Source organism: Procambarus clarkii, chromosome 36, assembly GCF_040958095.1.
Source record: "Procambarus clarkii isolate CNS0578487 chromosome 36, FALCON_Pclarkii_2.0, whole genome shotgun sequence".
Classification (NCBI taxonomy): Eukaryota; Metazoa; Arthropoda; class Malacostraca; order Decapoda; family Cambaridae; genus Procambarus; species Procambarus clarkii.
In genome coordinates, this window is record NC_091185.1 from 4,675,902 (window position 1) to 4,703,524 (window position 27,623).

Sequence of the window (27,623 nt, forward strand, 5' to 3'; positions counted from 1 at the left end):
TCTCGTTCTAAGCATTTAAGGAGAATGTAGCCTCAGTGTGCTCGATCTGGCTTTGTAAAAAAGCGAATTGTGATACTACAGATTTACTTTCTCGTCCTGATTTGATTTAGAAAGAATTTACGCCACTTGTGTAGTATCGTAACTACAACTAAATTAGCAGATATAAGTGAGGGTCTCATCGGCGTAAGATAAAGTTGTTTGATAACAGTCGGGTAACAACTTCTAACATTTCCAGACGTGAAGGCATTGGTAGATCTTATTCAGTACTGTACACGGTCGTCTTGGTGAGGAGGGGGCGTCTTCCCCCCCTCCCCCCGATGCCCCCTTAGTATCTGTGGTACCTACCCCCCACCCCCTCCTCCCAGTAAAGGTGAACAGCTTTAAAATTTGTCTATATATATGTATGAACATGTTGTACTGAACGGGGTGAGAATAGCTTGAGCTACCTCGTCCCTTTGTGTGTATTTATAACCCCAATAAACTTATTTCAATTCAATTTGAACAAATTTATTTGTTAAGGTTTCTTAGGGGGAACCAGAGATCTTTTCCGTGCGGCCTCAATCTCTATTCACGTTTTTAATTAAGATAATAAGATAATCGCCGAGAGATTTTCTTGGGTTTAATTTTTGTATTGATATGAACTTAAGTGTTTTGGTGCTGATTGTAGGGTTAATGTTCACTGCGAGGCTAAGTTGGGTTAGGTATGCTTCCTCTTAACTTGAAAATAGGAGATAGGCTACCGGGAAAATATTAACTTAAAAAATTACTGCGTATGGATTTTGTAATTATTTTCTTCAAGGGGAAACCCATATATTGTTTGGTATAACACGTTTTTGGTATTCTCAGCTATATGTGCAACGTATAGCACAGGTGTGTGTGTGTGTGTGTGTGTGATAGGGAGATAGATTACAGGCCCCTTCCCTCATATAATTCATGTGTACACGTGTGTACACATGAATACATATATATACACACACACGTCTCTGCTCTTCTGGATAGTTTGTGTGAGAGTAATATATACTGTTCACGTGAAATGTTTATAGCTCTTAATCGCAGCATGTTAATTGTGTTTACATAATGCTTTGATTTCAGTGTGTAAAAAGTTTCATGCGGGCATCGTGTGTTTATACAGATGTGTGTTGTTTATATTTGTTTACACAGTGTGTGTGTGTGCAGGTGTTGGCTTACGAAATAACGTGTGGCAATGCACCTGTGAAGAGGAATGTTTATAAGGAAGAAACATGTGTACAGCATTAGGCTACATTTGTACATTCTTATTTTTTTAGATTAAAAACCTATGACTTTTCTAGTATGTTATGCAGGTATATCTAAGTCTAACCTAACTAAACCAGCTAATGGTTTGGTCATAAGTAGGCCTCAGCTAACCTAGGCCTACCTGTCACCAAACCATTAATATATTTGAGAACCAGGCAATAGTGTGTTTTTGTAGTGTTGGCAACAGCGTGTAGAATGGGTTGAGAAAGTTGTAGATTAGTTGTAGTTTATTTTTTGTACCTAAAATGTTGAGTCTCGCATAGCGAGGATATAAGGGTTAAGCAAGTATAAGTGACTGGTTTATAATATACGCGAGAGAGGGCAAGACCTTGTGTTTACAGGTTCACGGTTGGTCCGTTGGCCTCCGTCACCAAGCAGGTCGTTCTCCTTGAAAGCCGCCATGTTGTTGTTGGGGTGGGGGGGGGGGCCAAGTCGCTACTGGTTATCAAAAATATAGAAAGTGTTTTTTTTATCTAGTTTACTACAGATAAGTAGCTCATTTTAGAAAGCAGTGGGGGTCCAGGTTCTGAACTTATGTTATGCCTCTGATAGCATTTCCATCACCGCCAGGCCTGACGGCTGAGTGGATAGTGCTCGGGATTCGTAGTCCTAAGGTTCCGGATTCGATCCCGGCGGAGGCGGAAACAAATGGGCAGAGTTTCATCCTTGATGCTTCTGTTCTCCTAGCAGTAAATAGGTACCTGGGTGTTAGACAGCTGCTACGGGTTGCTTCCTGGGGATGTGTAACAAAAAGGAGGCCTGGTTGAGGACCGGGCCGCGGGAACGCTAAGCCCCGAAATCATCTCAAGATAACCTCAAGAAAATAACCCACAGGATGGGTATGGGGGCCACTCATCCTGTGAGTGGACACACCGCCATAGTGACAGTATTGGGCAGCTCACATATCTTGTGAGTGGACACACCACCATAGCAGCATGTACAACACTCCCCAATAGAAAGAAAACCCGCTGGGTTGTTCATCCTGTCACTTGTACCCAGACACAGCTGGGACTTGCTTAACTGTCTCAAGTGAACAGCTTCTCAAACAAGAAGATTAACATTAGTCAACGCTTAAAATCTTTCGTTATCTCGCGGGTGCAAAATGGAGGAATCTTTTAATAGCAGTATCTATGTTTGACAAATGGTATTTTCCTAACTCAAACACTGTGGGGGGTTTATTATTCTACACATATTTATAATGTCTCTCAGGTGTTCACAGTCTCGTAGATAGTGGTCAAGGCGGTGTCCGTCACTCTCATCTCAGATTCTGCAACTCCGCTACTCAACTGTGGTTTCCATTGCAAATCTCCATGGATATTAAGTTGTTGTTTAAGATTCGCTACTTGGAACAAAAAAGTTCCAAGTAGCACGGGCTATGGTGAGCCCGTTGGGGACTTACCTGGCACAGGAGCGGGGGGGGGGGGGGTGATATTAAGTTTTTGCTAGGTTTTTGCAGGTATTGTGTGGAGCGAGTGTGTGTGGGGCCGGTGTAGAGGTGACGCAGGCCTGTAACCGGGCGCAGCGCCACGGTGACGCCGGGCCTCCCGCAGTGCTGGTAGTGGGCTCCGGCTCCGTCCCTCCCCTGGCAACTGTCTGTTGGTTGTCACCCCGGTGGTGGTGCTGGTGGTGGTGGTGGAGACCTCTCACTGTTGTGTGGTGGAGACCTCTTACTGTTGTGTGGTGGTTGTGGTGGAGACCTCTCACTGTTGTGTGGTGGTGGTGGTGGAGACCTCTCACTGTTGTGTGGTGGTGGTGGTGGAGACCTCTCACTGTTGTGTGGTGGTGGTGGTGGAGACCTCTCACTGTTGTGTGGTGGTGGTGGTGGAGACCTCTCACTGTTGTGTGGTGGTGGTGGTGGTGGTTGTGGTGGAGACCTCTCACTGTTGTGTGGTGGTGGTTGTTGCTGTGCATAATGATCGCAGTTTCTGTGATTTTTGCCACCGGAGGCGGCTAGTTTATTCAGCTCGTTGTAACGTCATTAAACTGATGTACTAAATTGCCCGAATCTGTTACCTTGCGTTAGTTTCGGGGCTCAACGTACCCGCGGCCCTGTCCCCGACCCGGTCCCCGTCCAGGCCTCCTGTTGTTGGACTGGTCAACTAGGCTGTTGGACGCGGCTGCTCGCAGCCTCACGTATGATCACGCCTAACCAATGACCCCACGAATTAAAAACGGGCAATTTTACGAGCAGCTATGGTTGTTAGTGCAGATTTGGAACCAGTCCATCCACCATTTCTGTGACCATGTTGTGAGGCAATTTGATATCCATCGCCCCACATTGTCTGTTATTCATTTGAACTTCATTTTATGGGCAAAGACTCCAGAGGTCACGTTGACTAAATGTCAATGCGGAGTGTGTATACAACATCTGCATTCATGTTTTCTTATGCATTTGTGTTGTTACAGTGGTGGAGGAGTCGTTGCGAAAGGCAGGATCTTAGGCTCTAAATCCATGTTGACCTGCAGGGTGTGTGTAGTTATTTTTGTTTGTATCAAGTTGAGTTAAGACACCTAATCACTCGCTTATAGAATTCAGCGTGTGACGTTAATGCAACTTATCAATATAATTTCTTATCGTGGCTTTACTACTGATCCTGATAAACTCGCCCCTCGGGGCAAAATTTTAATTTAATTTACTGAACCTGTAGCCTAGGTTCGTGTGTATGCACCTCCCTTGGGAAGATAGGCTAGGTCTGGCGTTTTAAGTACTTGCCTAGCTGTACTTACGGTGAAACGGACTCTTTGGTCGCGCCTTAATTGATTGGTCTCCAGTTTCTCAAGCCTATTGGACTGTCATCAGCTTTCTACATATGAGGCGCTGGCTTCCACCGCGTCACTTCTTAACGCATTGTATTTGTTCACTACTGTGACACAGCTGGAGAATTCGCGGAGTAGATAAACAAAATATCGAGAACTGGTGAGAAAACATGGCCAGTACCGAATGTTATCTTAAACTCTTGCAAGTTTGAGTGGGGAGATAATATGTAAGTAGTAACCCAAGATCAACTAGCTCACCAGAGAGCCAGCGAGACGCATGATCCACAAGTGAACTAATTACACACCACTTTGGGCCTCATCTTCACGAAGTGACAGATTAATGAAGAACGTCATTGTTTTCATGCAGTTTACTCGTATGGTAACCTCATTATAGTAGAAGTATATCCTAAACATAATCAACGGGAAGCTGGATAGTTAATCGATATAATTTAAACAATCTGGGCATTGACTCCTCACCCCCAGAAGGATTCGAACCCAGACAGCCAGGGGCTCCATGCACCTTAGCGTGTCTAGCACTTTCACCACTAGGCCACAACGACTTAAAAAGAATTGGAAGTCGTTAGACCCTTAACCCAATTCCCGCACTCGGTGACGTTGTTGTTTAAGATTCAGCTACTGGGGACAAATTTCCAAGTAGCACGGGCTAAGTCCGTAGTGGACTTACCTGGCACAGGAGCGGAGCTGTAACTGTTCTACTACTACTGACTCTCTGATCTTTTTGGCCACAGATACTTCATCATATGACCTCACATGTAGGGGCCACGTGAGTAACATGTTAGGCGGGGAACCTAGGTTCAGATTCACGAAAGCACTTTCGCAAACACTTACGAACCTGTCCATCTTTTCTCAATCTTTGGCGGATCTGTTTCCAATTATTAAACAGTTAATGAGCTCCGAAGCACCAGGAGGCTGTTTATAACAATAACAACAGTTGAATGGGAAGTTTTCATGCTCGTAAACAATTTAATAAATGTAACCAAAGCCGTCAAAGATTGAGGAAAGATGTACACGTTCGTAAGTGCTTGCGTAAGTGCTTTCGTGAATGTGGCCCCTAGGTTCTAGCACATAGTTCCCAGATGTGACGCACTAGGTTCTGGCGCCCTGGGTACGGAAGAACGGTGCCAAGGAGCGTGGGTTGAGTGGGGTAGGGGGGTGAGGACGAGCTGGCTATGTTAAGACTGCAAAAAGGTAGGTTGTCATCGTGGGTAAGGGGGTAGGGGGGTCACGAGACCGCCGTGGGTAATGGGTTAGTGGAGCGAAGGTCACTGATATGAGCATTGTCTCCTTGTTGTTCACTATGTACCCATCCGGTGTGTTTGCTGTAGCAACGACCTATTCTCCTATATGATGTGAGGTTACCTTGAGGTGTTTTCGGGGCTTAGCGTCCCCGCGGCCCGGTCGTCGACCAGGCTTGAGGGAAAAGGATAAAATGCAGGCGATGAGTCACAATAACGTGGCTAAAGTAATTTGACCAGACCACACACTAGAAGGTGAAGGGACGACGACGTTTCGGTCCGTCCTGGACCATTCTCAAGTCGATTGTGAATGGTCTCACAATCGACTTGAGAATGGTCCAGGACGGACCGAAACGTCGTCGTCCCTTCACCTTCTAGTGTGTGGTCTGGTCAAAAGGATAAAATATAACACTGCGAAGAGGGATTCTACATCAACAGGTGGTTGAAACCTCTGGGAGGTATTTGTAGCTTAGGCTAAATATACTCTCTATGGTGACGTTGTATGGACCAAATGTGTATGCTGCTCTATAGGCGGTAGAATGATCATATCTGTAGTGATTGTTGTCGATCTCGCTTAGCCTTAGGTGTGTGAAGTTGTATTGAAGCTTCCTATTTATCATTGTGTTCAAGTTGCTTGAAAAAACATATACATAATGTGACTGAGTTCATCATTGAGAACAAAGGGCTAGGCTTTGGCTAACTCTTCACATCGTTTGTTAATCTAAATTGCAATACGTAGGCTGCAATGATGCCCTAGGGCGTTTAAAGCAACAAGGAATGATTCTGGAATCACAATTAAAAGTGTCCGGTTTGAACACCTATGCGCTGTTGAGAAGCTTAACACACAAATGTGTTCAGAGGATGGAAGCGCAGTTCATTATGTGAGTTCACTAAACTCTCAGTTGACTAGAGCGTGACTGGGCAACCCGTCCTCACACTAGGCTGCTTAAAGCAGCGGCCCTCCTCCCCAGACGCATTCATCAATTTTAACATGCTGTGTGTTACAAATTTGTTTATTTTTATATATAAATTAATATTATTAATAATACAAATTCTATGTATTGTTAGGCATAGATTAGATTAGGTTAGTTGTTTAGGTTCTGTTGGCGACCCGTCCTCGACTCAAGGCCATTCCATCCAGCGGTCGACCCCACAGACGCATATATAAATTTGTACGTGCATTTAATTCAAAACGGGAATTTTCTCAAATATAAATTAATATTATAATATATTAGCATATTGTGCATATATAGGCATAGGTTAGGTTAAATGTTTAGGTTCTGTTGGCGATAATTTGTATTTGTAGTACGTGGGTGAAGCATTTACAGCGTTGTGGTTCGAACAAAATTCGTCAGTGAAGCACTTCAGAAGGCGAAGTACACTTCAGCACAGTGAAGCTGAACCTCACATCCCTGGAAAACAGAAGAGTAAGGGGAGACATGATAACCACCTACAAAATTCTCAGAGGAATTGACAGGGTGGACAAAGACAAACTCTTCAGCACGGGTGGAACACGAACAAGGGGACACAGGTGGAAACTTAGTGCCCAGATGAGCCACAGAGACGTTAGAAAGAATTTTTTCAGTGTCAGAGTAGTTAATAAATGGAATGCTTTAGGCAGTGATGTGGTGGAGGCTGACTCCATACACAGTTTCAAATGTAGATATGATAGAGCCCAGTTGGCTCAGGAATCTGTACACCAGTTGATTGACAGTTGAGAGGCGGGACCAAAGAGCCAAAGCTCAACCCCCGTAAGCACAATTAGGTGAGTACTTGTTCCGGAAGTGTTCGAACGAAATGAATAGTGTGTGTCGTGTGTAAACCGTTTTTCATTCATAAACAGGGGGTTTGGCGGGTGGATGGAATCACTTTTGGGTCTTTGTTTGGAGGACGGGCTGTTCACTGACGACTTTTGTTTGAACCACAACGCTATAAATGCTTCACCCACGTACTAAAATTACTGTATGTGAGCTCCACTCTGAAGGGAAGAGCCACGGTGTGACACCACCACACCATTTCCTACACCAGCAGCAGTCTTGTACATATACTTGGGGCGCCGAGATAACGAGGACAGTGAAATACCACACGAAAGTATATATATGTATAATACAGTATATAATACAATATATAAATGGAAAAAAAAATACGACTCTGGACACAAACAAATTTTCTAGTGTAGCCCAGGACACACACACACACACACACACACACACACACACACACACACACACACACACACACACACACACACACACACACACACACACACACTACTCAGGACTTGGTCTGGGTCACCAACTTTCTCAGGTTAGGTAAGGTGCGCGACTCAGTACTATCTAACTCCTGCGCCGGAATAACAAGTGATAAACGACAAGTGACGTCACACCCCTTGTGCATGACATATTTAAAACCAAATTTAATCTTATTTTGGCTGAAAACCATATGTGATCTTATTTGGGCTGGGTTGGGTAGCAAGGACATAGATTGGGAACATTTTCTCAGGTCATAGACCCTACTCGTTAGAGTCTATGTTCCAACGTAGGTTCGAACCCTGGTCACGGCTCTTGTGGATTTGTTCATTTACTCGTTAGGCTTGAGGGCTGACTTTGATCAATCTTGCTTATGCAAATAAGGCCATTATCAGTTAATGACCAAACTGCAAGTACAGCTTAGGCCTACCTTGAGGTGCTTCCTTGATCTGCTTCCGGGGCTTAGCGTCCCCGCGGCCCGGTCGTCGACTAGGCCTCCTCGTATGCTGAGTACAAACGTAAACTTGTTGTATATACACTCTGTATGGTGTGGTATAGCTTTCAGTGTAACAAAATAAAACATCATTTAGCATCATTCTGAGGTATAGTGTCGACGTATAGTGTCGACGTGCTGCGTTAGTGATCTCTTAGTCAATCACTAAATATGTTTTATTTATATCTTTTTTGGGGGGAGCTATAGGGTCTTTTTCTCGAATTGCTTCTCTGTTTTGTATCCTCATATATTTATTATTTTATTTATATATACAAGAGTTGTTACATTCTTGTACAGCCACTAGTACGCGTAGCGTTTCTGGCAGGTCCCTGGAATACGATCCCCGCCTCCGCGAAGAATCGTTTTAACAACCAAGTACACATTTTACTGTCGAGTTAAACAGAGGCTACAGTTAAGGATTTGCGCCCAGTAAATCCTCCCCGGCCAGGGGCCAGATTCACGAAGCAGTTACACAAGTACTTACGAACGTGTACATCTTTCCTCAATCTTTGACGGCTTTGGTTACATTTATTAAATAGTTTACAAGCATGACAACTTGCCAATCAACTGTTGTTATTGTTATAAACAGCCTCCTGGTGCTTCGGAGCTCATTAACTGTTTAATAATTGTAAACAAAGCCGCAAAAGATTGAGAAAAGATGTTTACGTTCGTAAGTGCTTGCGTAACTGCTTCGTGAATCTGGCCCCCTGGATACGAACCCAGGACAAGCGCACGCGGAACGCCAGGCGATCATATTACCTCTACCCCACGGACACTGCTTATTATTCATTTATTTCTGTGTTGCAATTGTCTGTGGTTCCTTATCGAGTTCTATGCTTTGGAGGCGATGAGTCACAATAACGTGGCTGAAAAAGGTTGACCAGACCACACACAGAAGGTGAAGGGACGACGACGTTTCGGTCCGTCCTGGACCATTCTCAAGTCGATTGTCTTGTCAAGTCGATTGACAATCGACTTGAGAATGGTCCAGGACGGACCGAAACGTCGTCGTCCCTTCACCTTCTAGTGTGTGCTCTGGTCAACATCTATGCTTTGGTATAGGGAATGGGGCGTACCCCAAGGGGATGCTCCCGCCCGTAAGGGATTTAATAGACTAATGAACTTATCTGGTGCGGCCAAACGCGGCCATTGTCGTTTGTAATGGGTAATCTAAGGAAAAGGGGCATGCCTCGGTGCGGGGAAGATGGAGGCTCGTGTGAGACACGTGTATCTTAGCGGAGGAACGGGTATGTGTCCGAATGAGACACGTGAATCTCGGGTGTGTGTCCGAATGAGACGCAGGGGTGGGGGGGGGGGAAGGGTGAGGATATGGCAAGGGTTAGGATATACTGTACATGTTTTTTCTACCACAGACGTGGCCAGATAGTTTACAATGCTAACCAGTATATATACATTTTCTTCAGCCCTCTAAGGACAGTGTTAGCGATCTGTTAAAAATGTAATTCAGTGATTTATTGATCAATCAACCACGGAAGGTGATTGTAGTGCTTTTAAAATGCTAAGCTAACGTGCAAACATAAATACACAAATTTACATCTGATATACCGTACAGGCATTCAGAATCCTCATGAACCGGTCCTGATGCCTGCTAGTGGGGTCCAGTTCATCCAGATCCTGTTCCACTGGACTCCGTCCTGAGCCCTTGCAAGCAGCCATATTTCTTGAGTACCCCCCGTCCTTCCGGCGCCATTTTTTTTTGTGTATAGATGAAGGACGAGTTGTATACAGGAGTATACTTCCTCCTGTGTGTGTGTGTTTGTGTGTGTGTGTGTGTATGTGTGTGTGTGTGTGTATAAACGTTATCTGTTTTTCTTTAGCAGGAAGCCTCGACTTTGTGTATTTCCTTCTCCATGTCGAGCATTAATATCCCTTATGCCTTATGGGTTTGAAGGTTATGTTGGCTTACAACGTTGCAAAATAATAATATAATCACAACGTTACCTGTACCGAGTTGTAGGAGACTCGAACCGGGGACCTCACCTGTGTGAAGCAGAAGCGCTTTCGACTGGGCTGTGAGTAGTCTTAAAAAGGAAATTGTATGTGTTTAGAGGTTGTTTATTTAAAGATTGTTTATGTCACATGACCCTTATCTATCGCGGCCTCATACTTGCTTCATGACTTATCTATCGCGGCCTCATACTAGGTTCATTGTATCGTTCATTGTATCAAGGTATCTGTGAATAAGGAATTTTTTTATCTATCATTGTATTCTAGTTTGTTGTGAAGGTGTGGTGATGAGAGATGTAAGGTAAAAGATGGTGCATCATACCTATTCAAAGTTGTTGGTTTAGATTTAAGTACTGGAAACAAAAAGTTGCAAATAGCACGGGCTAGGGTGATCCCGTAGTGGAGTAACCTGGCACAGGAGCGGGGCTGTAACTGGAAGTGTAGGTCATAGATAACACGGCTTACATATGTAGATATTAGTAACGCAGCTTACATATATATGTGCACATAGAGACACCTGACCATTAACGTGGGCTCGTGGGAAACTAACCCACACCAAGGTGGGCCGGGTTAGGTTCACGTGTTTTTAGTAGCCCGTATTTTGTATGTTGTGGCAACTATAGAGGGCAGGCTGGTGTGTGTGTGTGTGTGTACTCACCTATTTGTGCTTGCAGTATCGAGCATTGACTCTTGGATCCCGCCTTTCCAGCTATCGGTTGTTTACAGCAATGACTCCTGTCCCATTTCCCTATCATACCTAGTTTTAAAAGTATGAATAGTATTTGCTTCCACAACCTGTTCCCCAAGTGCATTCCATTTTTCCACTACTCTCACGCTAAAAGAAAACTTCCTAACATCTCTGTGACTCATCTGAGTTTCCAGTTTCCACCCATGTCCCCTCGTTCTGTTATTATTACGTGTGAACATTTCATCTATTTCCACTTTGTCAATTCCCCTGAGTATTTTATATGTCCCTATCATATCTCCTCTCTCCCTTCTTTTCTCTAGTGTCGTAAGGTTCAGTTCCTTCAGCCGCTCTTCATATCCCATCCTTCGTAACTCTGGGACAAGCCTCGTCGCAAACCTCTGAACCTTCTCCAGTTTCTTTGTGTTTCTTTAGGTGGGGGCTCCATGATGGCGCGGCATACTCTAAGACGGGTCTCACGTAGGCAGTGTAAAGCGCCCTAAAAGCCTCCTCATTTAGGTTTCTGAATGAAGTTCTAATTTTCGCCAGTGTAGAGTACGCTGCTGTCGTTATCCTATTTATATGTGCCTCGGGAGTTAGATTAGGTTTGTGTGTGTGTGTGTGTGTATGTGTGTGTGTGTGTGTGTGTGTGTGTGTGTGTGTGTGTGTGTGTGTGTGTGTGTGTGTGTGTGTGTTGGGGGGAGTAGAGGGTTGTCACTGAGGATGACTCTATAAAGATGAGGTTGTAAACTTGTTTATATATTACCACATACTAATGATAATTATGAATACTGATGAGACACACTCGCTATTGTTTTGTCGAATGTACATCAATTTGTATTTTTTTTTATCACATATACCAGTGTACTCGTCTCCTTTGATAAGTTTTTGAATTTGGTAAAACACTGAATTTTGTTCATATATATATATATATATATATATATATATATATATATATATATATATATATATATATATATATATATATATATATATATATATATGTTGTACCTAGTAGCCAGAACGTCGTACTCGGCCTGCTATGCAAGGCCCGATTTGCCTAATAAGCCAAGTTTTCCTGAATTAATATATTTTCTCTAATTTTTTTCTTATGAAATGATAAAGCTACCCATTTCATTATGTATGAGGTCAATTTTTTTTATTGGAGTTAAAATTAACGTAGATATATGACCGAACCTAACTAACCCTACCTAACCTAACCTATTCTTATAGGTTAGATTAGGTAGCCGAAAAAGTTAGGTTAGGTAGTCGAAAAACAATTAATTCATGAAAACTTGGCTTATTAGGCAAATCGGGCCTTGCATAGTATGCTGAGAAGTGCGTTCTGGCTACTAGGTACGACATATATATATATTATATATATATGTGTGTGTATGTACCGTGTATGACGCGTTCGTTCAATAAAACCTACAAAGATGTTAGTACAAGTATTTATTAAGTCGACGAAAACAAAGGTGTTAATTGGCAGGTGTATCATTAACAAGGTAATATAATTGAGTTAGCCTTCAATATTGCGACAGTGTTCAGTGTGGGGCGACTCTACAACCCAGTCCTCCTCATCACGGCGTCGCCGTGGGACGTACACTAGACGCATACAGAAGGCCTGGTCGGGGACCGGCCCGCGGGGACGTTGAACCCCGAAATCATCGCAAGATAAGGTACTATACCTAAGGCCAACGCATTTCGTACTAGAAAAGTGATAGCGGCTGGCGAAAGTGACTTATTGTCCCGTTTTCTGTTTTGGGTCCTCTGGTTAGGGTACGGACACTTTAGCAGGACAGTTTCTTGGTGCTTGACCCGCTCAGTGATTCAGGAAGGTGCTAGAAACATAAATAACGTCCTTGTTGATGCGACATATGAGCATGGCTATTTTCGCTGGGACGATTCAACACGCCACGGAGCTATCATAGGGTTAATATCGAGTAGCTATATAGGAGTCAATACATTTCCACGGGAGTGTTAGCGACTGCCTTGATGGTCAATGTTGACACTGGTGCTCGTAATCACCTCAAGTAGAGTCAAAAACAATAATATCTGTAGCTTGAGTGACCTCGTCTGAGACCTCCAGCGTGGCCTCCAGCTGACGGTAAACTGATTAAGTATTTGAAGGCTTCTCGTTATCCGGAGGAGTGATGGGTGTGGCGATGATGGGACCGCCATCACTGGCAGACTCTCACCTGTTAAACTCTTCCTCGGGAACGTCTTTTTAACGGTTGCCGGAACAACCGTGGACATCTTCAAGACAAAACTAGATCGTTTTCTTCAAGAAGTGCCGGACTAACCGGGGCTGTGGTGGATATGTGGGCTTGCGGGCCGCTCCAAGCTACAGCCTGTTGGAACAAGCTCGCACAAGTCAAGCCTGGCCTCGGGCCGGGCTTGAGGGAGTAGAACTCCCAGAACTCCATCAAGCAGGTACACAAAATGTAAGATGGTAATGAAAAACCTCATTAACAGAGACGTGACCCTGCACTAGCAAGATGGTTCACTTCACACACTACTGCAAGAGCAAGAAGACCGCTAACTTGCTTGTGAAGAGCTCGCCCGACGCCACACGAAATGTCTTGAAAGAGACGAATGTCGTCTGTCTTGATGTGTCCACTTAGAAACTGTCAACCCCCAACGATCTCAACTTATTGGCAAGACAACATCTCTCTCTCATGGCGCCTAACAATATACACACAATCAGACCATTACCTAAGATATCCTGACCAACAGCATCGAAATAATCGACAGATACAATGACAATTAAAGACAAAACATAGACAAAGCACTAGATATCAAACACACTTATCCAACTATCCAGTTGGATCTATCCCCCAAGCCAGTTTACTTTTAGATATCCCCGACCAAAGGCAGAATGTCCAGCTCAGGACGAATTGTCCATGTAGCACGGGCCCGTAATTGAATTCGGTTATTCGCAAAAAAAAAGTCTTGAGCTACGCAGACGACCTCGTCCTCGCAGCGTGTGAAGAACAGGGCCTCGAAGTGGCACAACACGTCCTCAATAGCATGACACAACAGTATTGAACTGTGACTCAGGGTCGGGTCATTATCAGAAGAGCGCGCCAAGAACTATGACATTGAATGGTATCCTTCAATGGTAGGTCAGAAAGCCTCTGCTTGGCAGGGTCCGACGCGTGAACACAACTCCCTAATTGGAACGTAGAATTGGTTTGCGTGGGAGACTACAAATGTCTAGTATGGTTTACAAGAATACCGGCCTCGTGCAAGCAGGCCGGTATTGTGGCCGATTAGGCACCGGCCTCGGCTTCCCTTTCAGGGCTCAACGTCCCCGCGGCCCGGTCCTCGACCAGGCCCCTTATCATCCGCCCTGGTGGTCTAAATGTCAAAAAAACAAAACTGTAGTTGATATGCCCAACACCAGACCTAATCAGCGAGGTGGGATGTCTGTGGTCAGATGGTCCACATACTGGCTTTGTTAGTTGGGTGTAATGGTTGTTATCTAGCATCCACTACCATGAGACTCTAGGCTATCTCCGTCAGTCGTGGTGCTCGCTGATAACACGTACCCGGGCCGTTATCTATGGTTTACACCCACAACCTGTTCCCTTCACCCACAACCCACACTCACGTGCAACACCTACACACACACCCACAACCTGGCCCACCCTGCCCCCCCCCACTACCCACCATATTTACAACTCTCACCCACTCACGGCCCACAACACATCCTCAAACACTCCACCCACATCGGCACCCATTATACCCACTCCCATGGAGTACATCCTAGGTCGAGCCCTGGCACCTGGCCGGGCTCGGGGAGTCGAAGAACTCGTGAAACCTTCTCCAGGTATACTCCAGGTATACTCATACCAGCCAACAACCCAATCCCCTGTTCCCACCAGAAACGCGTCGTTCGCATCCTGAACCCACCCACACAAACTATCCAGTGTGCTTGCAAGAATACAACAGTTTATACAGTTTTTTGTAAGACATGCCCCGCGGAGCTCGGAGATCCATTAGGCGATCATCTCCCGTCGAAAAATGTGTACTCGGGTTTTTTGTTTGTGTGTGTGGGGGGGGGGGGAGTCATGGTTTGTGTGTGCGCGCACTCACATAGTTGTACTCACCCACGCGCATGCGGGGATTGAGCTTCGGTTCTTTTGTCCCGCCTCGCAACTGTCAATCAACCGGTGTACAGGTTACCCCGTACTCTTCCAAGGCTGCTTGGTTTACTGCCACCTGTTCTAGTTCAGGGACTTTTCCTCGCTCTATTGTGAAGACCTGGAATCTCTTGAGTTCTTCACACACACACACACACACACACACACACACACACACACACACACACACACACACACACACACACACACACACACACACACACACACACACACACACCTACCTTGTCGTTCTCAGTGTACCTGACCTCACCCGTTCTCAATTTCATCACCTGGTTATCATGTGTGTGTATGTTGGAGATAACTGTTTTATCAGGATGGGGATGGGTGGGTAGAGGGGGGGGGGGTCGATGTAAACTTGAGAGTGATTGTGTCCCTGGGTTCACGCAGGTGGCGGTATGATGTACCGGAGCACGACAATGGGCAGTGGTCGTGTAGCCACGTAGGTGAGAGAGACGTTACCGTGCCGGCCGTGTCAGGTGACTGTGGTGATATTATCAGGTGAACGGCACCTCCGCGGCCCCTCACAGCCTCCTGGACATTTTGCGCCGTATTGCAACATTGCGCCGTATAGCAACATTGCGCCGTATTGCAACATTGTGCCGTATTGCAACATTGCGCCGTATAGCAACATTGCGCCATATTGCAACATTGCGCCGTATTGCAACATTGTGCCGTATTGCAACATTGCGCCGTATAGCAACATTGCGCCGTATTGCAACATTGCGCCGTATTGCAACATTGCGCCGTATAGCAACATTGCGCCGTATAGCAACATTGCGCCGTATTGCAACATTGCGCCGTATAGCAACATTGCGCCGTATAGCAACATTGCGCCGTATAGCAACATTGCGCCGTATTGCAACATTGCGCCGTATAGCAACATTGCGCCGTATAGCAACATTGCGCCGTATAGCAACATTGCGCCGTATAGCAACATTGCGCCGTATAGCAACATTGCGCCGTATAGCAACATTGCGCCGTATTGCGACATTGCGCCGTTGTAAATATATTACTAATGTGGTTTACTGTGGCTGGAACGGGGTTTGTGTGTGTTCGTTAACGTTGCGAAATGAGTAACCTGCCTTCAGCCAATTTTTAAAGTCATAGATGATTGTTCTAGACTTTTGTGATGGTGTTATATTTTACTTGTGAGTGCTTTGGAAGACCCTGGTGTTCCTTCACAGCTCTCCTTCATAACACACCATGTATAACTAGTGAATATGTTCACGTGTTCACCAATTGGCGTGTTCTGGTGTATAACACCTGAGGAGCAGGCTAGGCTTAGGCAGTAGAGCCAATACTGACGGCTCCTGGGGGAATGTATTCCTTGTGTAGACCCAAAAATGAATTGTACATTTCAATATTAAAACGAACCTAACTGTGAGGATCAAATGTCTTCAGTTGAGAGCGCGTTGTGAAACACATCTGTGTGTGAAACATTTATGTATGAAACTACACATATATGAAACGATATGACTTTAGAGCGCATCTACAGTCACACTCCGTGCGTAGGTTCGAATCCGCATCAAGCCCCTTGTGAATTTGTTAACACATCATTAGTATTTTTCCTTGTGTATTACCAAAAAAATTGATCTCAAGTTGCCCAAGAAACGATTCGATATTTATAAATATTTCGTAACGAAAATAGTAATTTGACATATTAGTTCAGTTACAACTTTATCTTTAAGTAATTGTAATAACCAATTTGGCCTGTTATACGTGTCAATCTAGGTAGCAGTGTGGCCGGTAATTGGGAATTACAGCAATAATGTAGTCTGTACTTGTAACTATGTTGCAGAAGCTTAGTCGGCTATTTTGCAATTGTAACAGCAGTTCATAAGTATTTTAAAGCTGAGCTTCGTGTATGTTTTAATAGTTAGTCCTTAACTCTGTATAGTGTTTGCATTCTCCCTTATTTATCTAGCCTTATGTTTTGCTTCCGACTAGGACAAACCAGGAGTTACCCACGTAGGGGATCACCGCGTACGTTTTAAAGTCTTCTGGTAGTGACTACCACCTATTGGAACCCTCCCTACTGCTCTACCACTAGCAGCAACTTTAACCACCTACTGCCGACACACCTACAAGACGTGCTAATCACCACCACCAGCTCTTCAACCACCATTAGCGTCACCTGAAGCCGTTCTCAGCCAGCAAGATGAAGGTGCCTATAGATCAGGCAACGATTAACGTGGGCATCCTGGGTCTGGCCTACATGTTCGTCTTCACCTCCTTCCAGACGCAGGGCAACATGCAGGTAAGCTCCAGTCATGGCCTGCTGCCTCACTATATGTAGCCTGTCTATAGTGGTCCGCTGCATCACTATGTAGCCTACTTACAATGGCCTGCTGCCTCACTAAATAGCGTACTTACAATTGCCTGCATCACTATTGTAGAGTACTTACAATGTCTCTAATATGATGGGACACTTAAGCTTAGTGGTAAGCATAGTAAGCTGTGTGTACGCAAGCAGTCAGTGCTTGTTACATGACTTAAAAAAAAGGGATATCTGGATTATCTGAGACGTGACTATAGTAAACAATGAAACGCTCTTCTACATTAGTATGACACACAGAAGACATCTCCCGGCACGAAGGGTGCAGTCGCACCTCCACAGATCTCCAGTATCAGCTCTTGATACTGGTAATGGCTCAAAAGGGCCACCACTTACGGGCTATTCATGCCCGTGCCACCTTTTGGATGGCTTAATCTTCATCAATCAATCAATCTAGTATGACAGACGATGCCGATGGCGCTTGGGGGGATCTTGTTCCCAGGGCCGCTCTCCCACACACGCTTATAGAAATTGAAATTGAAATAAGTTTATTGAGGTAAAATACACACAAAGGGATGAGGTAGCTCAAGCTATTCTCACCCCGTTCAGTATATCGTGTTAATACATACATAGACACACATCACAAGCAATAAACGTATTACCGAACATTCTGAGAGATAAACATATACATTTCACACGCTTATAGGTTCCCCCACAAACACACTCCCTATCTTTTATACATTCTCCATCTATCTCCCAGTCTCATCACCACACATCACCTCTCCGGAATAGTGTGGCATCCCCAGTGAGTCTGGGAGCCACTCCTGCCTTGGTTATCTGTGCTCTTCATTGATATCACACGCCCTTGTTTCAAGATGTCGATAGAATAATCAGCAAAACAAATCCATCTTCTCTCAAAAAAAATTTCTTCCCTGGTCTTCACTCAAGGTGACACTGTAAATTGCATCTTTCTCACCGAAAGATGGAAGAATTTTCCCCAAGACATTAACAGCTTTCTGGTGTTCAAGACATTAGGATTACCACTGCTACCTTATTCAATCTTGTGTTGTTGATATCCTCAAAATGCATCCGGAGTCTGCCAGTGCAGACCGCTTATCACATGCCTCTGTATGACTAACCATCCTGTGTGATGGGGATTTTTTAGCATCACCTAGTTAGCTTTTTTGACACACTGTACTCCACTTCATATAGTCTAGGGTAGCTGCACTAATGCAGATGTACCTCATATCTTAATAAAAAAAAAAAAAAAAAGACATTAGGAGAAGCTTTTGGTAAAAATTCCCGATGCTTGTTCTGACTTATCATGTAAGCCAAGTCAAGCAGCAACAATGGCTTCATAAGTCCAGCAACATATCTCGCCACTTGCTTGTATCGAAAAACAAGAATGGAAGGAATAGAAATGTTCTTAAACTGCAGTGTGTATATACGCGAAAGAAACTAAGAAAGTCGTATGGACACAGATTTGATATAGAGTACTCGGAGGGGGTCCATGGTGATCTTTCCCTCCATCCCTCTTCTTCCACATCCCCCATTCCTTTCCCCCCTCTTCACCCCTTTTTCCCTTCCCTTCCTCCTCTCTCCTTCCTGCCCCATCTCCCAAAGTCTCTTTCCGTTATTTCTTAACATTAAGCTATATAGTCGTAACTGCTTAGTGCTTTCTCCTGATAATTACCTCCCACCCTCTTTTCAATCTTCCCCGTCTCTTAAAAATGTAGTATTAAGAAGCACTGAAACAACTGTATAGGTCTCAGAAAATATATTATTACGATCACTAAAAACTTCAGGAGGAACACTCCAAACATTTCCTCACTTGACTATGAAAATCACACGGGGGAGGGGTGTCTCTAGAAATACTAACATATCTTCAAGCATCTATTACGGGCTCACCATACAGCAGTTCTGTGCTACTGGAACTTCTTGTTCTGAGCAGCGGAATCTAAAACAACAAGCTTCTATAACCTAGTCCGACCCCGACTAGCATGTTCGTCCTGTACCCAAGGGCATTTTCCCTGCATAGCTGGGCGAGTCTATCCCCTAAGAGTTTAGCCTCCGACTTTGGACAAACAGACACAAACTCATACACACATTCATTCTCTCTCTTATAAATATTGACTGTCCAAAATAAAAGCTAATTCAAACTTCTTTCTGCTTCACGGGTTAAGGGGTATATCAGAGAACGTGCAGCGCTCTTTCAAGTGTAATTAACGAATCATGAACAATGAACCGTTATCATATATGCCAGATACCGAGCGATTGTCTGATGCCATACTTTGATACCTTTAGATTGATTGATAAAGATTAAGCCACCCAAGAGGTGGCACGGGTATGAATAGCCCGTAAGTGGTACAATTTTTTGTTCAGTAATTGTTTTCAGTGTTCTGAGGTCACATTTAATCGTCAAATACCTTTAGTGCTGCACTGTTTACATATAGCCCCAATGGTAGGCCAGTTGTTTACAGGGAAACAATTCTATTGATCCATCTTCCCATCTCAAGCTTTAAGTCAAATGCCGACTTAAGTTGATTTGAACAAGCCAGTATTTGGCTTCCACGGGACAACTAACTGACGTCGTAAATCTTCCATACATTATAATAAACGTTTATTTAAAATGTAACAAAATATTATATTGTGGCTTTATGTGTAGTTTCTCGCCAAAGTTGGGAAAGATGTTCACAAGGTGAACGAATCACGTTTCGAGCTATAACTTCGAACATAGTCAAGTATTTGACTTAATAAGCAGCCCATCATCAACAAAGACCAAAGGCTCGTTGTTGATGAGGATGGGCTACTTATTCAACCTCTTCTTTTACAAAGAACGTCTCATCTTGTACGTATGCATTACATAAGGCCAAAAATTGTCGTACTAAAAAATAGAAGCGGCTCGCGAAATTGACATATTGTTCCATTTTCTATTTTGGGTCCTTTGGTAGGTTAGGATAAGGGCACTTTTAATTGACCGTTTTCTTGACGTTGGGAAACTTTAGGAGGACGGGCTGCTTTTTAAGCCTTCTGCCGAACTCTTCATGAATGAAAAACATTTACACTTGGCATACAACTGATGACATATGTACTTCTCAAAATGCTTCATCCAAGTACTGTACTGTACTTCAAATACCCAAAATTACCAACTGAACCTAACCTAACCTTGGTCTAACTATTTAATACATTCTAGTATGCATGTAAGAATATTAATTTATATTTAAGAAAATACTAATGTAGAATACGCAGCACGATAGTGTAACACCATAAAGGTCAAATATGTTACAATAGAATGGTTGAATGGGGGTTGGCCGCTGTGAGGACGACCCCTAGCCTGAGGACAGGCTGCAACAGGTCAACTGGTGACTTTTGTAGATTATACAGTAATTTGGTATTTGACCTGTACGTTAGTTATATGTTGTGAATCCAGCGGCCCTTTGTTTTGACGATGGGCTCCTGTCTCATTATACAGTAGTTTCAAAGCGTTATATGACAAAGAGTGCTGGGAAGACGAGACACCATGAGCGTAGCTCTCATCCTGTAACTACACTTAGGTAATTACAGTTATTTACTTTATTTTAATGTATGCTGTGTCGGTTGCATAGTTGTGTTTTTCTTCACTCACACTTTGGACAGAATTGGTTTGGCACATTTCCTTTCACCTAATGTCTCTGTTCACCTAGCAATAAAGAGGTACCCAGGAGTTAGGCAACTGTTGTGGGGTTGCATCCTGGAGAGGGTCAGTAGTTCGTCCTTAAGGAGGACCTCGATACCAGCCTAACAGATAAACATACACTGGCTGCCTGTCCCCTGAGAAAACGAATTACAATAAATATATATATATATATATATATATATATATATATATATATATATATATATATATATATATATATATATATATATATATATATATATATATATATATATATATATATTATTAAATATGACCGAAAAAGTAAGATTAATAATTCTAACACGAATTTTCTCAATCTTTCGTACATTACACTTCACTGTTGGAGGTAAATCAAAAATCACTTCTCCAAAATTCATTTTTATTTCTAGTCTGACGCGACACGGGCGCGTTTCGTAAAACTTATTACATTTTCAAAGACTTCACAAATACACAACTGATTAGAACGTATCTCTGATTTTATATCTACATTTGAGTGAGGTGGGAGGGGTGATGTGGCATTAACACAAGACAGAACAAGAGGGGATATTAATAGGGTATTAAAAGTATCAACACAAGACAGAACAGAAACAATGGGTATTGAATAGAAGTGTTTGTAGAAAGCCTATTGGTCCATATTTCGTGATGCTTCTATATTGGAGCGGAGTCTTGAGGTGGGTAGAATATAGTTGTGCAATAATTGGCTGTTGATTGCTGGTGTTGACTTCTTGATGTGTAGTGCCTCGCAAACGTCAAGCCGCCTGCTATCGCTGTATCTATCGATGATTTCTGTGTTGTTTACTAGGATTTCTCTGGCGATGGTTTGGTTATGGGAAGAGATTATATGTTCCTTAATGGAGCCCTGTTGCTTATGCATCGTTAAACGCCTAGAAAGAGATGTTGTTGTCTTGCCTATATACTGGGTTTTTTGGAGCTTACAGTCCCCAAGTGGGCATTTGAAGGCATAGACGACATTAGTCTCTTTTAAAGCGTTCTGTTTTGTGTCTGGAGAGTTTCTCATGAGTAGGCTGGCCGTTTTTCTGGTTTTATAGTAAATCGTCAGTTGTATCCTCTGATTTTTGTCTGTAGGGATAACGTTTCTATTAACAATATCTTCCAGGACCCTTTCCTCCGTTTTATGAGCTGTGGAAAAGAAGTTCCTGTAAAATAGTCTAATAGGGGGTATAGGTGTTGTGTTAGTTGTCTCTTCAGACAACTAACACAACACCTATACCCCCTATTAGACTATTTTACAGGAACTTCTTTTCCACAGCTCATAAAACGGAGGAAAGGGTCCTGAAAGATATTGTTAATAGAAACGTTATCCCTACAGACAAAAATCAGAGGATACAACTGACGATTTACTATAAAACCAGAAAAACGGCCAGCCTACTCATGAGAAACTCTCCAGACACAAAACAGAACGCTTTAAAAGAGACTAATGTCGTCTATGCCTTCAAATGCCCACTTGGGGACTGTAAGCTCCAAAAAACCCAGTATATAGGCAAGACAACAACATCTCTTTCTAGGCGTTTAACGATGCATAAGCAACAGGGCTCCATTAAGGAACATATAATCTCTTCCCATAACCAAACCATCGCCAGAGAAATCCTAGTAAACAACACAGAAATCATCGATAGATACAGCGATAGCAGGCGGCTTGACGTTTGCGAGGCACTACACATCAAGAAGTCAACACCAGCAATCAACAGCCAATTATTGCACAACTATATTCTACCCACCTCAAGACTCCGCTCCAATATAGAAGCATCAAGAAATATGGACCAATAGGCTTTCTACAAACACTTCTATTCAATACCCATTGTTTCTGTTCTGTCTTGTGTTGATACTTTTAATACCCTATTAATATCCCCTCTTGTTCTGTCTTGTGTTAATGCCACATCACCCCTCCCACCTCACTCAAATGTAGATATAAAATCAGAGATACGTTCTAATCAGTTGTGTATTTGTGAAGTCTTTGAAAATGTAATAAGTTTTACGAAACGCGCCCGTGTCGCGTCAGACTAGAAATAAAAATGAATTTTGGAGAAGTGATTTTTGATTTACCTCCAACAGTGAAGTGTAATGTACGAAAGATTGAGAAAATTCGTGTTAGAATTATTAATCTTACTTTTTCGGTCATATTTAATAATATATGTCTACAGGAAAGACTGCTACCAAAATATACTAATATATATATATATATATATATATATATATATATATATATATATATATATATATATATATATATATATATATATATATATATATTATATATATATATATATATATATATATATATATATATATATATATATATATATATATATATATATAATATAAATATAATATAATAATAATAATATATGGTGCACTATTGACCAGTATGGCCCATATGCTACATTTCCTTAAATCTTAGATTATACAACGGGTCTTAATTTGGAGGATTTTCAAGATACTCCTCGAAAAGCATGGTCTATTATTCAATATGGTGCGCTTTCCAGAGCGACTTGGAACAACTTAACACATCCAAGGTTCAGGTTCTTGAAACGTTGTACTTGGAGTTTAAGTACAGTACTTGGACCAGTTAAGTACTTGGAACTTAACAGGTTCCAAGTTAGTACACATTAACTCGTTGCACTTTCTAGTCATTTCATCTACATTTATTATTTAATAATTTTGTAAGCCAAATTTTATTCTTTAATAATTATGTAAATCAAATTTTATTTTGTTATAATTATGTAAACAAAAATTTTTCTTTATGTAAACAAATTTTTTTCTTTAATAATTATGTAAACAACATTGTATTCTTTAATAATTATGTAAACAAACTTTTATTCTTTAATAATTATGTAAACAAAATTTTATTCTTTAATAATTATGTAAACAAAATTTTATTCTTTAATAATTATGTCAACAAAATTTTATTCTTTAATAATTATGTAAACAAAATTTTATTCTTTAATAATTATGTAAACAAATTTGTATTCTTTAACAATTATGTAAACAAAATAAATCAAAATAAGAATGAAATGTTTAATAATTATTAAAAAAAAAGGAGATGGAAAGTCTAATAACAAGCCCCCAAATGATTATCAGGTTAAGTTGCATTAGTTTGATAGGTTAGGTTAAGTTCTTTGGTGCTCATTTTAACTGTATTTTGTTGTAATCACATATAATACAGAAATAATGAGGACCAAACCAAGCTATTTTGCTGAAATAAAGCAAATCTCATGGGGGGGGAGAGAAATCTCATCATCGAGGCTTTGGCCTAAACCTTTCTAGTTCTTCCTGTACGAAACTTGATATGGAGTTCTTCAACATCCATCCTTCCCATATACCATTGGCATCCACCCAATCTATTGATAGAATGTTGAATTTTCTCGGCCTGGATTAATTTCTGGTCTTCTCATTTAAGGATCTGATGTGAAAGGTTTTGATTCTCCTGACTCCTTACTATAGACAATTGGGTCAGTGAGCTTCATGCTCTTTTCCATCATACTGGTTGCCTTATTTTGTTTTTGTCCAGTTAGGGGGGAGGGGGCTCTTTTGTCAAATACCTTACTCATAATTTTTGTGTGAAAGTTTAACAGTTTTGTTTTGGGAAGGCCTCATCTTGGTTTATCTATCTGTCAGTATATCCTCTTCTTTATCCTGTTGCAGGCTTGCACTGTTATATGGTATGTTATGGTAATCAGTGTACCAAATGCAACATATTATAAAGAGTAGTGCTCAAAAAATCCTTGTTTACTCTGAATCGGTTGATTAGGCATTTAGTCATAATAATAATAATATTCATAGTCATAATAATAATAATAATAATGTTTATTCAGGTAAAAGTACATACATTCAAAATCAGTTACAAACAGAATGTTGGATTTCTAGATAGAGCTAGTACATAATATGCCTAAAGCCATTTTTGGCTTTAGGCATAATATATATTAAATAAATAATATTTATATATTAAATAAAATATGAATGATGCTTAGCATATGTTTTTCATATAGTTATGTAATACCTGTATTTGTTTCACTCTTTGCAGCAAGTTGTGATCAAGAGTATCAAAAGCGAGAACCCAAACTTCGAAGGCTCTGGGTACACATCGCTGGCAATTATTTATGCAGTTTTCGCCTTCTTCAACTGGTTATCTCCATCATGCCTCAGTTATCTTGGTCCCAAGCTCACGATGATCATCGGTGGCATTACTTACGCGTACGTTTATAAAAACACTTCCAGCTTTATTGTGTATTTCAGCGCTCATGTTTACCCATACAAGCAAAGCATTCTTTAAGGTGTGTGTAACTGCAGTAAGTTAATGTGTATTTCTGATCCTCACCTTGTCACAAACGGACATCTTGCAGTGACATCATCAGGAAGGTTTACTACATTTCTCTTTGAGTAACAATGTTAGTGCTGCTTGCAATCCTTATTATTTACAGTTACTGTACTGGAATTTTTATCTTAAGCCTAGCTGATGCAGTATTAAAAAAAATGTAAATCTGATGGAACATGCTAAGAGTAATACATTGTTACTCATTGGTAATTTCGTTTTAACAAAGACCGGCAGGTACTGTGTTAAAATTTCAATACATTCTCACATATTTGTTTAGGCATAAGCACTGTTTATGCCTAAATGCTTATGCCTTATGATTATGTCTTTCAATTAGACAAACCTCATGTTTTCATGGTTTGCAATTACAATATGTAGTTATTTACTCAAGTGAGTCATTTAAACTACTGTACAGTTGAACGCCAGTAATCCACATATCATGACCCCACGATCTTCTAAATAAAAGAACCAATGAGGGGCTGCTTAGTTGCTTATAAGATTCTGCATGCACAAATGCTCTTAGTTTTATTCATGCAATTGTTGGCATTTTATCAATTGATTAATAACACTGATCCCTCAAGTATGTCATAAACAAATCTAACTGCGACTAGTGTCAGCAGTTTGAAGACCCCCTGATACAACTAATATAGGCTGTATGTAGCACAGTTGGTATCGCTACATCCAGGGTGGTGGGTGGAACTGCAGTCCACCCTCGCTTTATTTCATAATTTACATTAAAGCTGTGCTGCATAAATGATTGCATCTTTGCCAGATCTAATAACTAATATAGATTGCATCTGAATGGGGAAATAATAGAATTAATTACTGTTGGTAAGAACATTGTACGAGTCATTTGTGCAGCTTATCCAGATTTGCTGTTAATAAACCACTACATATGCACTCCATTCACCTGGGCTGTAGGAGACTCGAACCACGGACCCCACGCGTGTGTGAGGCCGAAGCTCTATCGACTGAGCTATTGAGTAGTCCTAATAAGGACTACACTACATATACATTTATAGTGTATAAAGTATTGTCGATTTGTATAAATCAATATTATACAGTCGACCTTTGAACTGCACAAGTGATATGTTTTGTAAAGCATCACCAGACCGAAGTTAACTTTGTATTGGAAATTTAGGAATGTGTTCTACCTGTGTAAGCATTGTTAAATAATGAAGCTAGAAAACTAGGGAGGTGTCATGATGCAAGAATGTTTCCGAAAGATTGTAAAAATACAAAATAATTAGTTCAGTATTAGGAATCACAAGGTTAGGGCAGTAAATAGTGGGATGAAACTAAATTATTTAAATTGGTTCCAACCCATGTCTGTTGCTCCTACTTTTAAACACGAACTGGCTTAGCTGAATGGAACTTCTTGTCTGGAACATTTCCCATTGTGCTGGGGCACTTGATAGCAAGGATACATTCTACAGCAAAGGAGTTCGGCTTTAGCAGGGTTCGTCCCACCAACATTCTACTTTACATGTATTTGGATGTTGCACTTAAAACAATGATTTTTGTTTCATAAATTACAGATCTCATGCACTAACTAGTATATGGGCAAACCCAGCATTATACAGCTCTAATTTTCATTACCTGAGCATCTGTAGTAGACTTATTGTACAGTATACTGTAATTACAACAGTATACCAAGGCCAACTACAAGGCTAGCCTTGTAGTTGTGAGATGCCTCACAACTAGATGAACTACACATACTGTAGTTCTTGTTCTGCATAACATGTGTCTGTTAAAAAGGCTCTGACTTCATGACTCCTCATGATTATTTTACAGTTTACATACTTTATGGATTACATTTTTTGCATCATGGTATATTTGTACATTTCTGCACTTCATCATGTACAGTATTTGTGGGTGGAAAGTGGTGAGAGTAGTAATAATGTTGGTGTTTTAGCGAGTGATGTTGAAAAGCAGCATCTGAGTAACATGAAAAACACTTTCCTGGACTATCACATTCTGCTGCATCCAAAATAAGTTCTGTTGTCCTTTGAACAGGAAAACTAGAAGTAAATATTAACAGAATAATATCAATAGCATATGCAAAACAAGCAAACATAAGGATAACTTCCAGGAACCTAAGCAAGGAATCCTTCAAATTTCTGTACTCGGCATAGAGAAATAGGCTGCTGGGACGTTAAGCCCTGAAATCATCGCAAGGTAACTGCATGGCATATATTATGGCAGTTCTGGATCTTCTTGAGGTTATCTTGAGATGATTTCGGGGCTTTTTAGTGTCCCCGCGGCCCGGTCCTCGACCAGGCCTCCACCCCCAGGAAGCAGCCCGTGACAGCTGACTAACACCCAGGTACCTATTTTACTGCTAGGTAACAGGGGCATAGGGTGAAAGAAACTCTGTCCATTGTTTCTCGCCGGCGCCTGGGATCGAACCCAGGACCACAGGATCACAAGTCCAGTGTGCTGTCCGCTCAGCCGACCGGCTCCCGTTTGGAGGATGCAGTTTCAGCATGCAGC

General features: G+C 41.9%; 1 protein-coding gene across 12 annotated transcripts in view; it reads left to right on the plus strand.

Annotated features, from left to right (window-relative positions):
* Nucleotides 1–27,623, plus strand: part of LOC123756134 (UNC93-like protein MFSD11) — a 69,475-nt gene that overhangs the window by 30,960 nt on the left and 10,892 nt on the right. For 5 of the 12 annotated variants that reach the window (XM_045739182.2, XM_045739180.2, XM_045739174.2 and 2 more), the window contains exons 2-3: nucleotides 16,797–17,106; nucleotides 24,843–25,012. In XM_045739182.2, coding sequence (XP_045595138.1) covers nucleotides 17,008–17,106; nucleotides 24,843–25,012 — 269 coding nt within the window. In that variant the 5' untranslated portion in view covers nucleotides 16,797–17,007. Of the gene's footprint in view, nucleotides 1–15,200; nucleotides 15,326–16,796; nucleotides 17,107–24,842; nucleotides 25,013–27,623 lie in introns of those variants that run through there. The other 7 variants (XM_045739173.2, XM_069336493.1, XM_069336492.1 and 4 more) reach the window with 3 other exon arrangements.